The sequence below is a fragment of the Phalaenopsis equestris genome, unplaced genomic scaffold (genome assembly GCF_001263595.1).
Source record: "Phalaenopsis equestris unplaced genomic scaffold, ASM126359v1 Scaffold000263, whole genome shotgun sequence".
Classification (NCBI taxonomy): domain Eukaryota; kingdom Viridiplantae; phylum Streptophyta; class Magnoliopsida; order Asparagales; family Orchidaceae; genus Phalaenopsis; species Phalaenopsis equestris.
The window spans coordinates 626,944-643,978 of NW_018164705.1; the positions used below are offsets into that span (position 1 = coordinate 626,944).

At 34.7% G+C, this 17,035-nt stretch overlaps 1 protein-coding gene across 2 annotated transcripts; it reads left to right on the forward strand.

Annotated features, from left to right (window-relative positions):
- Positions 1–7,786: 7,786 nt before the first annotated feature.
- LOC110024610 (60S ribosomal protein L7-4-like) lies at positions 7,787–10,085 on the forward strand. Of its 2 annotated transcripts, none has more exons than XM_020724676.1 (7): positions 7,787–7,887; positions 7,985–8,195; positions 8,297–8,394; positions 8,606–8,663; positions 8,751–8,830; positions 9,618–9,720; positions 9,832–10,085. In XM_020724676.1, the coding sequence occupies exons 2-7, from the start codon at positions 8,007–8,009 to the stop codon at positions 10,045–10,047; spliced, it is 744 nt and encodes a 247-aa protein (XP_020580335.1). In that variant the 5' UTR covers positions 7,787–7,887; positions 7,985–8,006; the 3' UTR covers positions 10,048–10,085. The 2 variants fall into 2 exon arrangements, with proteins under 2 accessions (XP_020580335.1, XP_020580336.1); XM_020724677.1 differs by having other exon boundaries at positions 7,792–7,887; positions 7,999–8,195.
- Positions 10,086–17,035: the final 6,950 nt, after the last annotated feature.

Sequence of the window (17,035 nt, forward strand, 5' to 3'; positions counted from 1 at the left end):
GACGATCTGCAAATATCGTGTTTGTGCCGGTACCTTACCGGGTTGGATCCGAGTGCTGACGGCTAGTGCTGTAAATTAAGTAAATCAAAGTTTGGGTGTAAAATAAGTAAATGCATAATAATTTGCTGTTAATTTCTTAAAGAAAAAGGCTAGCCTAGTATGCTCTTTGGTAACGAATATAAAGAGCGATTAAATCCTGTCAGTGGGTCAGTTTGACCAAATTAAGGGTTTGTTTGGCTGAATAAAGGATTTAGAGTTAGTCAGATTTAGTAATCATCTCCTTGTTGGATTTATTAATGAATCAAAGGTAAAATTTGGATCTTAAATCTTAAATTTCATAAATATATGGAACTTGTGTGTTTCTTTTTCTATTTTTTGGTTATATTTAATAAATTCCATAGATAATCCTTTTAATTGTGCGCTATCAAACACACACTAAAGCTGCATATTTCATGAATTCAGATCTTAGGGCCTATATGGTAATGAATTTAGAGCATGATTTAAGCTCGATTTAACCTAAATCTTACCAAACATTCATTTTGGACAAAATGAAGCTGCACATTTGATAAACTTAGATTTCGTCGATTTTTACCTGAAATCCAGGATTCGCTAAATCCAATGAACCGATGGAGTAAATTTAGTAAATTTGGGATGAGTTTTCACTTGAAAAGAAAGATGTCAAGTTACCTTTGGGTAGGAACAGAGCAGAAAGAGAGAAAGATAGGAAATTTCAGTCTTTGTGCATTGCGATCCCGTCGTTGCCTTCCCAGTTATCTCTAATCATAGTTGTATTGTGAATGTTTGGTTGCAAAGAAGATAGTTTTGGGCGAAAGATAGGAAATTTGAGTCTTTGTGCATTGCGATCCCGTCGTTGCCTTCCCAGTTATCTCTAATCATAGTTATATTGTGAAGGTTTGGTTGCAAAGAAGATAGTTTTGGGCGAAACTAGAACCTGATGAGGGATCTTTATATGTCATTATGATAGTTGGAGATGTCTAGCCGGATCTTCCTTTAATCAACTCTTTTTTGATGGTTGGCTTGGATATCTTTTGCCCCGTATCTGGTTAAATAACTTATTTTTGTATCCTCCAGTTGTATTTAATCAGTCTTGTGGTTCAGTTGGCTTTGGTCTTACCAGCTTTGCTTAGACAGTTTAACTCGATAAGACAAGTATGTTTCATGATCTTCTATCGATTGGCTCTCCTCCATCATACTCTTTTCTTCTATACCATCATATCTCATTAGACTTATTGCATGATATTTTTTTATGTTGAGGCAGGTCGAGCCAGTCCACTAAACTTTTTTGGCAGCTAATTAATTACGTCCAAATTAATTATTCCTTCCTTTGTAAAGCTCGCCTGGACTCTTCCATAGTTGATCCCCCGCCTCCCTCCTGCTAATTAAATGGACTCACGTGGTCCCGCCAGAACTCTACCTCTTGTGGACTCTCATGCGGAAATACGGATTGGAATTGTCTGTTTCGCTTTTTAACGCCTCTTATAAAAGCACAACAAAATGCATGTTAATTCATTTCTCCCAAAACCCCTCCATTGTTGGTGTTTCCGAAAAAAGCAAAGAAAAGTTTTTGCATTTGTTTTCTCTGCCTTGCTTTTTCCCAGGTGACTTACGGTGGAGAAAAATAAAGACAAGCAAGCTTCTCTTTCAATAGATCTCTCCATTAGAGAGAGAGAGAAGGAGAGGAGAGAGAGAGAATGAGAGTTCTTTCTTATAAGTCGACGTTGTCGACGACATAATCCTCGAAATAATAAAATCTTCTGCAACTTCGTGGACGTAGGCAATTTGCCGAAACACAGTAAATCTATGTGTGCTTCCATTGTGTTTTCTGTTTTGCATTTTTCTCGATCCAATTTTTGTTTTATTGTCATCATTTTTCACAACAACAGGTATCAGAGATTTGGTTCGCGCTGAAAGAAAGAACAATGGGCGGAGACGACGTGATAACATCGGGGATCGAGAAGTTCAACTGAACAGATTTGTTTACTGGATGATGCAGATAGAGGACTACCTATATGGGAAGAAATTTCATCTTCCATTACTGAGAAAGAAGCCGAAAAAGATGGACGAGATGGAATGGAATCAGTTGGATTGACAGATTATGGGGGTTATTCGATTAACACAGTCGAGATACATTGCCCACAACGTCATCAAGAAGAGAACTGCTGCAGATCTCATGGCGGTTTTATCAGGTATGTATAAAAAGTCATTGGTGAATAACAAGGTGCACATGATGAAAAAGTTATTCAACTTGAAGATGTCGGAAGGTGTGTCTCTTGCTCAATACCTAAATGAGTTTAATGCCATCACAAATCAATTGTCATCTGTTGAAATTGATATGATGATGAGATACATGCGCTGATATTGTTGGCTTCATTGTCAAATATTTGGGAATGCATGAGAATGATAGTTTTCAGTTCTGCAGATAAATCCAGACTGAAATATGAAGATATTCGTGATTTGATTTTGGCAAAGGAGGTGCGCATGAAATATTATGGCAAGTCATCGGGTTTGAGTTCTGCATTGATTTTTTATTCTAGATGGAGATCAAATGACATAAACTCAAACGGAGAACTATCAAAATTAAAGTTTTGTCAGAAAGCAACCTGTTGGAATTGTGGCAATGCTGGCTACATAAAAAAATAGCATGAATCCTAAGAATAACGAGAATGATAATGCAAATGTGATAACTGAAGAGGTACATGATACATTATTGCTGACAGTTCACAGTTCTGTTGATGACTGGATACTGGATTTAGGGACTTCCTTCCATACATTTTCTCACATGGAGTTGATGCAAAACTATGTTGCAGCTGACTTTGGGAAGATATATTTGGCTGATGGAATAGCTCTGAACGTGCTAGGGATAGGAGACGTTGATATGAAACTCCCTAACAAGAGCAAATGGACTTTGCAAAAGTTCAGACACTTTCTTGAGTTGAAGAAAAACCTCATATCTGGTTGGCAGCTCAATGAGAGTGGTCATTTGGTAGTGTTCTCAGATAGCACATGGAAGGTTACCAAATGAGCATTAGTACTAACTCAGAGTAAAAAAACTAACACACTATATATGACTACAGATTTACTCAGGTGTGGACACGTGAGTCATATGTGCATTATGGGGAAGCAGAACAAACTTAGTTTCATAAAAAGTGACAGAGCGCCAAAGGTAGGAAAACCAGATCTTGTACTGATAGATGGTCGAGAATGATCCTGACTTTCTATGTAGATGTTTATTGCGACGTATGCAACATATGCTTAATTTTCTTAATAGTTCATATTTTGCAACAAAGCCAAAAATTTATTCCAAAGCAAAAGCTAGGTAAATTTTCTACCATGAAGCAAAGAAGAATATAATTATAATATTTAAATATAAGATTTTATGCAAGTATATGTATCGTCATCAAGTAATATAAAACTTTTTGATTAAGCCCCGAATATCGAACCCACAGGGAAAACTGACAATATGCACTTTTTAAAAAACTAGAAAATTTAGATAACAAAAATCCTACTCAGCAAAATGTTCTTACTTAAACTTAAGATACTATAATAGGAATGAAAATTTGATTTTTTTTTAAATTTTTTATAATTGAAAATAAAGTGAATAACTAATTAACTTAACTAAATATTTGCAAGATGAAGACAATATAATCAAAATATCATTTTATTTATCATGAATCAGTAAGAAGTATAAAAATTTGATTGTGGAAGTATTTTAAATATGTTATGTCAAATATGAGCAATAATATTATTTACACTTACTAGAGATGATATAAAGACCATTGCTAATCTATAGTTTGAATAGTATTGAAGACAGGTTAGGTAGGGAAGGTACAAGCTCTCATTTTAGAGTTTCATTTTCTCCCTCCACCTAGGAGCTAACATCTTGTATCAAAACTTAAAACAATAAATCAAATTGTGGGTTTTAGTCTGTCACTTTAAAGTCCTCTAATTTTACACCCATGAAAGTTAACTTCCCTATTTATTTGCACCCAACCTCATGAACTATATTCTCATCCCTGAAATCAATATGTGATTCTTACCATTTGTTGATCGAGACAATATTATCTCAGATCTTACATGTTCCCACAACAGATATTACCATCTTAATTGACCGAATCAAGAAGTAAATGAAATACAAGGTTTCAAATCAACACAACTTCTTCCAACTTTGAAGTCTAATCTTTGAAGTCTAATACTTCATAATACTTCACACAACTTCCTTTAAACACTTAATCACTCATCATTTTAAGGAAAAAGATAAAGAAAACTACTCAGAATTCATGGAGAAAACACAATTACACATGAGTTTAAAAGTAGAAATCATGCATAAAAACTAGAAATCCAGATTAAAATCAAATGTAGTTACAAAGATAAACACTCATCTAAAATCTTCTCCACCAAATGTCTGAAATTTCCTTTGAATTCTCTTCATTCACTCACATTACAAACTAAAACTTAAAATAAAATAAAAGGTGGTCGGTGGCGGCGGTTGCTTGGATGGATGATGACTGTTGGATGTGGATTCTCTCTCCTCCGATCATCCAAGTCTTCTTTAATAAAAATCAAAGGGGTGTCTTGGTGTCTCTTCAAAATGTGTCTCCATTCAATGAATCTTCTAAAAGTTGTATATTTTCAAAAACTAATTGAATGAATTTTCTTGTACATGGGCTAATTCCCACTTTTTTACCATGGGTTTCCTCAAACACATCTTCAAAAATTTGTCTAAATTCAATGAATCATAAAATAACTACTTCTAACGCTTAAACGCAGGATACCTTGCACTTAGGCGACTCTCTCTATATAACTGGTGCGTAAGTGCCAGTCCCGGGCGCTTAGACGCCTCAATTCATTTTTGCTTCAAATTTGACCACTTTTCACTCTTTTTACTATTTTTCATCTATTTGATTGTATTTGAAATAAAAACACATAAATAATTTTCATTAAAGCACAATATTTTAAAAATAGGTATAAATATGTGTATAAAAATTCTATATATTTTAGATATATCAAAGAACCATAAAGCCGTAAAGAAATATTACAAGATGAAAATTCAAACAAGCGGGAGCTAACAGAACTTCCATTAGGGAAGAAGGAATTGCATAACAAGTGGGTATACCTGGTGAAGACTGTGTTTGATAGTAGTAAGAGGTAAAAGACTGGACTTATTGAAAAAAACCTTCAGCTGAGACAGGATATTGCTCATGCAATGAGAGTTGTAAGTATATTCATAAGTATCCCAAAAAAAAGTTTGGAGATACAAGGCTACGTTGATGATGATATGTCAACTAAAGGTTTTACTCTTGAGAAACTGAATTTATGTGCAGCTTCAGTTTGTCTTCTGGCATGAAGACCGAGACTTTGAGCTGCACAGGTGGAGAAAGGTGGAGGATATCATATTTGAGGAAAATAACGGTGCAGCCAAGGGAAATGCAGTCAGTGTCCCAGTTTTCAAGTGAGAGAATTGTTGAGGACGGTGGAGCCAGTCCACTAAACCTTTTTAACAACTAATTAATTACGTCCAAATTTATTATTCATTCCTTTGTTAAGCCCGTCTAGACTTGTCCATATTTGATCTTCCGCCTCCCTCTTGCTGAAGAATTAAATGGACTCACGCGATCCCGCAATAACTCTCCCTCTTGCAGACTCTCACACAGAAACGCAGATTGGAATTCCCTGTTTTGCTTTTTAATGCTTCTTATAAAAGCACAACAAAAGGCCTGCTAATTCATCTCTACCACTGTTGGTGCTTACGAAAAAGGCAAAGAAAAGTTTTTGCTTTTGTTTTCTCTCCCTTGCTTTTTCCCAGGTGAATTACGGTGGAGAGACATAAAGAAAAGCAAGCTTCTCATTCAACAGGTGCATCTCTTCATTAGAGAGAGAGAGAGAGATAAGGAGATGAGAGAGAGAGAGGAAGAGAGAGAGAGAGAGAGTTCTTTCTTGTAAGTCGGCGTAGTCAAGGGTGTAATCCTCGAAGTAATAAAATCCTCTACAACTTCGTGGGCGTAGACAATTTGCCGAAACACGTAAATCTGTGTGTGTTTCCGCCGTGTTTTATGTTTTGTGATTTTCTCAATCTGGTTTTCGCTTTATTGTCGTCATTTTTTACAACAATTTTTGTATCCTCCAATTGTATTTAGTCAGTCTCGTGGTTCTGTTGGCTTTAGACTTACTAGCTTTGGCTTAGACCGCTTAACTCGGTAGGACAAGTATGTTTCATGATCTTTTATGAGCTTGCTCTCCTCCATCATACTATTTTCTCCTAGACCATCATATCTCATTAAGATTAGCACATAATATTTTTTATGTACACTAGTTAAAACGTGATCTCTCCTTTCTCCTAACAAGATTAGCAACTTCAAGTTATTAAACTTATTTATCCATCACATCTCCAACTCAATGTACCCTTAGTCATATGATGCATCTCTATGGGTATACTTAGATTTGATATCTATATAACGCCAACGCTTGCTACCTCTATAGCCAACTATTAAAAATAAAAGCAACATGCACCATCATCAACATGCGCTATCATTTGCAGAATTATTATTGTCATTCACTCCAAGATTATACTTAACTACTTAGTCCCTTTGTTCGCATCCTAAAAAAAAAAAACAATCAAACAAACTATGATATAATCTTTCGAATATAACTTAAATGCCTCGAGCCTACTTTAGGTTCTACCACAAAATTCATTATATGTGATTCATGTCTGCTATGTTGATTCCTTCAATAAGGGTAAGCACATTAGTTGTAAAATATGATATACACTATTAGAAATATTTTAATTGAGTCATGCCTCATATTGTTGTTATTTCTCTCTCATTTCTTTTCAAGATTGTGCAATCAAATACTCAAGTGTCACTTATGAAACTTTACTTAGTGTGTTTATGTTAAATCTTCACATAAAATTAAGATATTATCTCCTATTTCACTCCCGTAAATTTCTCTACATGAAACTGTATAAAAAAAATTGTTATTTTAGCTCTTTTATGATGTAAAGACCCAATGCAAAATTGTAATAAAAAAATTTAATTTAAATACAATATAATTAAAATAATTTAATAATGATTATCTTTTTATATAAAAAGATATAGAAGATTAAATAATAAATTGCATAATTAATTAGGTTATTTTGGTCTTCCCCAAACCCATTATTTTCTATCCTCAAAACAAGTTTTGGGCTTACCCAAAATATATAATAAAGTTAATATATATTTCTAAAAGATATAAAAGATTAAATAATAAATTGCATAATTAATTAGGTTATTTTGGTCTTCCCCAAACCCATTATTTTCTATCCTCAAAACAAGTTTTGGGCTTACCCAAAATATATAATAAAGTTAATATATATTTCTTATTTAGCTATTGGAGGCACAAAATCAATTCTATAAAGATATATGCTTTCAATTATTTGGAGTGAAATTATGACAAGTTCTATATCTTTAATTCGTGGGAGTCTCAACTTAAATAGATAGTTACTATTTTTGACGAAGGAGTTTCTGAGGTAGTCATAGATCATTCGATTGCATGTTCGAATGATGATCCAGATGTGATCACGTAATCGTGAATCGCACGACAACCCATCCGACTATGCCCAGTGCCTCACAGATAATTTATACTAAACAAGCTCTCCGGGAAGCCCAACCCAAATCATGCCGGCCCATGCTACGAAACCCTAGAAGAAACCCATTACAAAATCGTACGTTTAAGATTGCGTTACAGAGCCACCACGAATCCCTCACCGTTGGATCGTTTGCCCCCACCATTTCAACCATCGTATAATGAATTGTTGGAGCTCTTCCCCGCTTTCTTTTTGTCGAGTTCCGCCGCCATTTTCTTAGAGATCCGAATCCACAGCGCTCGATCTAGGTAGTGCCGGGCAAACCCTAGCTTTCCTTTCGATCTCACCCCCTCGATCTGCTACTTAATTTTGATCTGATTTACCTTAACTTTGTTCTGATCAAAGAGGAGGGATTGCAGTTAGGAAAATGACGGAGTCGGAGGCGAACTCTGTGATCCCGGAGTCCGTATTGAAAAAGCGCAAGAGGGAGGAGCAGTGGGCTTTAGAGAAGAAGCAGAAGTTAGATGAGAAGAGGAAGAAGAATAAAGAGAATCGCAAACTCATTTTTAAGAGGGCAGAACAGTACAACAAAGATGTCAAAGAGTACCAGAAGCAGGCGAGAGGAGAACCACAGATCATCATTTTGTTCCGTTATATTTATTGTTTAACTCGAATTGCAATCAATGTTTATAGATATATATTTCATTTCTCTTTCAGGAGAGGGAGCTGATACAGCTAAAGCGCGAGGCTAGACTGAAAGGAGGATTCTACGTTTGCCCCGAGGCCAAGCTTCTGTTCATCATCAGAATCCGCGGGTACACTTTCGCTATCACCATTGTCATTCTGTGATTCTAATTAATTTCTTATTTCATGAAATTAATCGTATTTTGCTGATAATCGTAATGTTTTTTTATTAGTTATACTCAACTGCTTCATATTCCATTGATACATTCATTTAAAGTTTGGGTGACTAATTAAGTAAACATTGGCTGTTCAAACTTTTTTTATGTGATTCCTTCTATGTAGGATCAATGCTATTGACCCAAAAACTAAGAAGATTTTGCAGCTTTTGCGCCTGAGACAGGTTTATGTGCAAAAAGCTTGAAATTAATTTCACTTCCAAGCCTGGTTAATACAATGCAATTTCTTTATCACATTCCTTCTTCCTCAGATTTTTAATGGAGTATTCTTAAAAGTGAACAAAGCTACCATTAATATGCTCCGCAGAGTGGAGCCCTATGTCACCTATGGGTATGTTTTCTCTGCCTGTCAATCAATTTCCTTATTTTTTTCTTTGGGGATGGGGGTACATTTACACGCCTGCCATCCAATTCCTATGTATTTACATATCTAACTTCTAAAGTTTATTTTTTGCATTCATATCACCCAAATCTTTCACATCACCTAAAAAAATAGCACTATTTTAACTTATAAAAAGTGAGATACACATCTTCATGCACAAGTAAGGTGCCCTATTATGTTTAGTTGTTGGATTTGTAAATATCTAGGAATTAAATGGCATGCATGCAAACTTTCCTTTTTCTTAACAAGTTGGTGGAATTTAGTACCTATCTCACTATTTTTATATTATTTGCATCTCTAACATGTAAGCTTTAATGTTTATATAACACCTTCGCATAGGCCGAAAATATGTTTTTTCATTTTAAAGAAGTTAATATTTTTTTATCACAATTTTTTATATATCAGCATCTTTAACTCAAACTTTAGTTTTTATTTATACAACACTTTAACATATGCATGAAAATGTGTATTTACTTAAAAAAAAAAGATAATATTCATGGTATTGTTGGTGTGATCTAAAGTTTTGGATGTTATATGAGTAAATATCCAGATTGAGATGTTAGATATGGAAATACATAATAAAATCATATTTACGGTATTGGTGGCATCGATGTAAAAATTGAATTTTAGGAGTTTGATATGTAAATACATAGGAATTAAGTGGTATGTGTATGCTAATCTGCGAAATTTTATCTGGCTAGCAAATTTATGATCATTTGTTATTTTAATATTCCAGTTATCCAAACCTTAAAAGCGTAAGGGAGTTGATATACAAGAGGGGCTATGGGAAACTGAACAAGCAAAGGATTCCATTGACCAGCAATGACATCATTGAGCAGGTCTAGATTCATATATGCTGTATAAATTCTCTGCAAAATGACAATTTTTTTAACTTATTTATATAAGTTTAAGATATTTATTTATTTATTATTATTTATTTTTGGCTTCAGGGGCTAGGAAAGCATGATATTATATGCATTGAGGACCTCATTCATGAAATTTTCTCTGTAGGGCCTCATTTTAAGGAGGCCAATAACTTTCTTTGGCCATTTAAGCTGAAGGCACCACTTGGAGGACTGAAGAAGAAGAGGAATCATTATGTTGAAGGTGGAGATGCTGGAAACAGGGAAGATTATATAAACGAGCTTATCCGCCGCATGAACTAGGTTTAGTCGCCCTTCTTGCATCATCTATATTGGTTTTTTGAAGAACAAATTTGAGACTTGCTGCAGTTTTTTTGTTTGCTTATTTTGAGTGGAGGAATTTTCAGTTAGAATTAATTTCTGTTCTATTTTGTTTCAATATGATGACTAAAGATTTTTTCTGTTTTATGATGATTTTAAGATATTGTGTTGATCATAGTTTTAACGCATTTTTCTATAATGTTGGTAAATATATGCTTTTTATGATTATAGCTAGTACTGGAATAAACTGATTGGTATATTTTTAATTTCAAAAGTAAGCAATTTTGAGATCAGTGGGCATATAGTGTGGCTGGCTTAGCTTAGTTGTTTCACAATACCAAATGGTCCAAATTTTGATTTCCTTATTTTTTAAGTTCTTTGACTTAAAAGCTTGAATTAATGACAGCTACTTTTCTATAAATATCTCAGGAAAATTTATGTCATTTTGCTGGTTAGCGCATTTTTTTACTGGGGTATTTACATGCATACCTCACAATTCGTATTTGTTTGTATAAATTTTGATATTTATGTATAACACTTTTGTGTCATATCACATCAAAATATATGGTTCATTTAAAAAGGAGTTAATATCAGTGACATTTTTTTGTAGCGTTAGAAATTTTAGTATTTATATATTAAAATTTAGGTGTTAGGTATGCAGATACATTAGAGTTATGTGTTATAGAATGGCGTCATGTATTTAAATCCCTTTTTTTCTACTTTTTATTGCTGGAAGTTATTGTAAAGCCTCTAAAAGTTGAATTTTATTGAGATTTTTATGTTCTTATTAGATTGTTTTATTTATTTAATATTACCATATTAGAATTCAATGGCTTTAGGATTTTCAACACTGGTTTCATTGTTAACTTTACCCTGTTTAACCAAATCAGTATGCTTTAACTTAGCCCACATGTTTTGCCTGTGCGCATTGATTTTGTTTTGTGGTCCTGCTTAGGGGTGTAGGTGAGTCAAACTGACTCTCAAGTTGACTTGAATTTGACTCAATAATCAGCTCACGAATCAAGCTTGTTGAGCCTCAAATTTGAATTTCAGCTTATTACCGATTGGAGTTTGGAGTGATTCAGCTTGTGAACTCGAGGAGCTGCTCGATTAATTTATATTTGGTGAAACTTGGGGTATATGGATTGTTCGATTTGCTAATATGAGGACGTAGTTGCGCGATGGGAGGTATTAATAATCTTCTTTTCTTCTATTTTGAAAATTTAAATCATATTCTCGCTCCCGTGTCATTTCACTCTAGCCCCGTAGTCGTTGCTCCCCTTCTCACTCTAGTCACGTAGAGTATGTTCCACGTTTGCATTGATACTCATCCAGCACCTGCATAGTAGCCGAAGCCATAGCCTGCATCCCTTTTGGTCCCGGAACTATTATCGTCCTGCTTCACAGCCGTTGCACCCGCATTCACAAACTTAAGTCAAATTTCTTATGTTACATTTGATTACTTTCATGGTTTTCATGGAGTGTCGTTTGAGTTTGAGCTAGAGGTGTCCCAGCGAATGCCCAACGCTGAGTTTTATTTCTTTGAAAGCCTCTTATCCTTCTCGTGTTTGTGATCCACTTTTAGAAACATTTGAGTTTGTGTATGAAAAGTTAGACATGGGAGCTTAAAATTTTTCATTTTAATGCTTTTTTCTTCCTATTTATTGTGTCTCACATAGTTGAATATGTTGTCTTGTAGAGAGAACATCATGTAGACTGTTACTTCATATTATATGAATACAAATTAGAGATTACAGAAATATGTTTTTAGTTTTCTGTATTTGTGATCTCTACACACAATGTCTAAAATTATTGACGCATTCCACAAAACTTATGTTGATTGAGAAGGTGAGAACAATGTATTCAAAATATCATTAGATAATATCTCAAATAATGATATGGAACAATAGTTTTTAATGTTCTTGATTTCATCCCTTTAATCTGTAATGAGAATGAATATAATTTGATCCACAAATAAGGTCTAGCACGATTTCCATACAAAGTTTTGAACATATCTCTGGGCCACTTTCTAAATAGTTATCCAAGTTTGATTTGATAGATTTCTTGCATTTTCGTTTGTATATGTAGTGAATTAATGGTAATTATTTTACTTTTTTGCTTCACTTGTTTGATTTGCTTCATCATTATTTATAGTTAATGTTTTATCTCTAACTGTTTCGCCATCAACATCAATCTCATGCTCAATATAAATATCATAATATTCATAAAGCTTTTATAACAAAATTTAAATAAGTGATATGTTCATCATACTTTCATCACTATAAATCTCCTGATATGCAGGTTTAATCATAAAAAACTTTATATATATATATATATATACACACACACACACACACATATACATGCACTCATGCCTTGGCCTTTTGGTTGGCGGGGTTAAAGTTCCTTTAGATCAAAGGTTCGAATCCCTGTGGTGCGGTGATCCTTGAATAATAACACATGGTGCGGCCTTCTCACCATAGGGCATAACACAAACAATTGGTATTTGGGTCTCTGTCAAATATCGATTCCTTTATATATATCAACGGGCAAAATCGTCAATCAACCCTTATTGCACTAACTATCGTTGGGTCTAGGAGCTAGCGCGGTGTGCAAATAAATTCAAGTATCATCTGCCTAAATGAGGCATTGCACCAGAAAGAGATTCGAACCCGAGACCTGAGGGGACTTGCGATCTTCAAAGAGGATGCTCTACCAACATGCCATATATATATATAACAAATTAATATAAATGTATTTTAGTAACCAATTAAAATTAATGATATTTCTATACAAAGTTAAAAATTTAAGTGTTAAAGAATGGAAATTCATATAGATAGCACACAAATCTTATGTATTTGTGTATTTCACATCAAAATTTTCAGATATATATATATAAAAGATTGGTCTGAGGCTATTTGACGAGCCTCTCGATTAATCTTATATGCCTAAGAATTTAATCAAGCACAAAGGCAGGTGAGATCGAACTTTTGACCTCAAGAAGTCTTACAAACTCTGCAAACAAAAGAGTTATATATATATATATATATATGTGTGTGTGTGTGTGTGTGTTTTTTTAAAATATGCATTAATATGTGTTTTATTTTTTAAAAAAATGATAGTAGTATTATTTTTGTTATGATATTAAAGACTTAGTGTTAAATTTGTAAATATGAAAATTTAAATGCGTAAGAAATTGTGTGCTATGCATGTAAAAGTCCCTAGAAATAAATTTTAAAATATAGATTTTAGATATATAAATTTGATTTGTATGTAAATACCTCTAGTGTAAAATACAAATGAATAATTATATAAACTTATGAAAAAAAATTTATAAAAAAATAAAATTTATTAATAAGATTATTTTTATAATTAATTCAACATGATACTCAGTATTACTTTCAGTAAGATCGAGAGAATGTTATCCATTACCTTTGACCAAGTCAACTTTCTTAAACAACTTGCACTCACCCTATAAAAAAATAAACATCAATCCAATTACTTTCTATTGAGGCTATTATAGGAAAATTAAAATCAAGTTGGGTGAGCCATCGAGACTAATCAAGCCTAAATGGCTTAGATCAAGTTTGGGGCGGCTTATTTCCTGCGGTGTGGCCCGAGGGAGCGTGTGTTTGATAAAAGTAGTGCATCCGCTTAATTTGATAATTTGGAGGAAACGTGGGAGTGAGTTCGACCCTGGGACCTGCGTTCTTTCTCCAATAGCTGGTTGGGCTACTCCATTGAAACACTCACGATTGTGTATGCCCCTGCCTCTCTCGCGATTCTTACTGTGCACGCTTTCTAGCGATTATTGTCCTAACTTTCTGATGGTTGTTGCGGCTAGCTTTCCATTTTTCCTCTCCATCTCTTCTATGTTCTTTGGCTCAGTTTGGATCGTTGGCATCACCCTCTGTGTCGCGATCCCTCTTCTAACGTTCTCTTTGTTAACTATGCCATGGGTTTTTATTTCGCAAACACTAATGTGCAATGTTTTTCCTCATTTCTCTGTGTTTTTATCCTTTGATGGTTTCGAGTTTATGTTGGATTTTGAGATTTTTTGGGTTCTCTGTGTTATGCTCGGATGATGATTTGGGTTCATTATGCTACATCATGTTGACGAACTTGATTTTTGTTTTCTCTATTATGTTGATCGTGTTAGCCAAAAGTAGGTGGTGGTGGTGATTGCATGTGCAATAAATTGGAAATACAAATGGCTAATCCAAACGTATATGAGCCATGTGTTGGTGTGCGAAGGTGGTGGAGGTGGTGGTAGTGGCGTTGTGGATTTGTTGGTGTGTAGAGGTTGTGGTATTTTTAAAACTGTGAGACGATTGAATCCCGAGGGTAGTGTCAACGTCTTATAGATGCAAAAGTGCGGGATAAATGAGCAAATGATTATGTTACCGTTGTAATGAGAAATACACTCAATACACCATTGCAAAGAGGGCGCCCTTCAGTTTCTGTTAGTTCGGGAGGAGGATACAAAGAGTGAGGGATCAAAAGAGGATGCAATGGAGGAGGAGCATCTGTATTTGGATGTGGCGGAGATGTCTTTCAATTTGGTGGTCGAATTTATCCTAAATCACACCATGAAGGTGAGGGGATAGATCGGGGAACAGTCGATTGTTGTGTTTGTGGTTAGCGGGGGCCACACACATCTTTATCTCAAATCAGGTTATGGAGAAGCTAGGGTTGAAGTTGGTGACTACATGGAGCTTCAACCTCATGACGAGGACAGGGAAGGTGGAGAACAATCGAGAAATTTGCAAGGGGTTGGGTTTGACACTACATGGTCTACCGGTGGTGAAGAACTTCATTTTTTTTAGATTTGGGCAGCACAAATGTGATTTTAGGGATAAAGTGACGGTGAACATTGAAAGAGATGATGGTGGATTGGAAGTCCTCGACGATGGAGTTGCAAGTGAAGAGTAGGAAATTTGTGCTGAGAAGAGATACTAGCTTATGCAAAATCATGGTGTCGCTCAAAACCATAGTCAAATCGATTCGAGGAACAGGACTGGGTTATTTGGTGGAGCTGTAGAGTATTGAGGAGCTTTCAGCTCCTACAACAATTTACTGATGTTTTCCAACAGCCAAGAGAATTATCTCCTCAGAGGGAGCACGGGCATTCTATTACATTGAAGAAGGGTGTTTCTTTCATCAACTTTAGACCATACAAATACCTCCAGATTCAGAAGGATGAAATAGAGAAGCCGATCTGATAAATGCTCGAGGTTGGGATTATCAGACCTAGTGTGATCCCTTTTTCCAGTCCCGTCCCATTAGTGAAGAAAACATGTGGAAGTTAGATTTTGAGTGGATTGTCGGGCTTTGAACAAGGAAATGGTGCTGGAGAAATTTTATATTCTTGTGATTTATGAGTTAATGGATAAGCTTTATGGGGCTGTCATTTTCTAAAAGAATGATCTTAAATCATGATACCACCAGATCAGAATGAATCATGTGGATGTGCACAAGACAATGTTTAGAACACATGAAGACATTATGGGTTTTTAGTGATCCAGTTTGACCTCACCAACTCCCCAACTACATTTCAGTCCCTTGTTTATCTCTGAAAATTTGTCTTGGTTTCTTTGACAATATTTTGATTTACAGTCGTATAGAGAAAGGGCATGTGGGGTACTTGAGCACAGTCCTAGAGACATTAAGTAAGCACCAATTGTATACTGTTGACTTCATGTTTTGTGAGGTCTGTTTCTTTCTCTAGATCCTAAGATCTAACAATAAGACTTTTTTGTCGATTCTTCTAAAGGACTAGTATTGGGACCCACACCACTTAGAAATTCAAACCCCTTTTCAACTCCTTGCAGCTAATATGTGTGGTTTCAAATGCTTAATATTTAGTTGAGTCAATCGGAATCAAAATATTGAAACTCAAGTTGAGTTCCTATAAAGATTAAAAATGTCTTAAGAAGACCTTCTGGACTTGGGGGTTTTCATTTATTGAAACAATACACACAAACACCACAATTCATACCACATACACATTCAAACATACATACACTTCACCATTAAATTAAATCAAAGTCAAATCTAAATAGAGTGAGGACTCTCGTGACACAAATTTGAGACACTCCGACATGAGTTCAGAGACAAGTTGTTGATACAGTTTTGCTAGACTTTAATAATCACTTAAGTAAAGACCAATTGCATTTTGCTTGATGAACAACTTCGATAGAGCCAAATGATCTCATTCGTCATGTCACACGCAAAATTGAACTTAAGTCAGTTTGATCGTCGAAGAATTTATTCGAACGACCTCGGATGACGAACTGGTCTGCACGAGTGCGTCTTAAACATCAATTTTATCTAGAAAGGATACCAATTTTACTATATTTTAGTGTACGGGTTAAAATACAAAAGTCTAAGCATTAAAATGCAATAAAGAAGACAGAATAATATCAAATAATAATAGTAATAATAATAATAATATCCTATTTAAACCCACACAAGCCACCCCTAACTACACGCACTCACAAACATGAAAAAATTTTCTATACGAAGTCCGGACGTAATTTTTCTTGTGGATTTCCAGTAATATGTCATGACGTGGAGGTTATTGTGAATTTATTGAAATGAAACCGCTGAGGTTATTGGGGGGTTATTGCGGGGGTTAATACAAAGAGTTATTGAAGTGGAATCGCAAAGGTTATTATATGTTTATTATAAGGGTTATTACAGAAGATTATTGAAGTGGAACCGCGAATGTTATTAGGGGTTATTGAGGAATTATTGAGACGTCATTAAAGTTGATGCCCTAATAATTCCTAAATAGCCCTCTCAATAATATCCATGATTTCACTCAAATAATCTCTAAGATTTCACTCCAATTCGCTCCACAGGCCACTTTAATATTTTTTTGGGATATAATACACATTATGTCACATTAATATATTACTATAATCTGCACGCAGTTCCTAGTCGGTATGTAGAATTTTATCTAAAATTA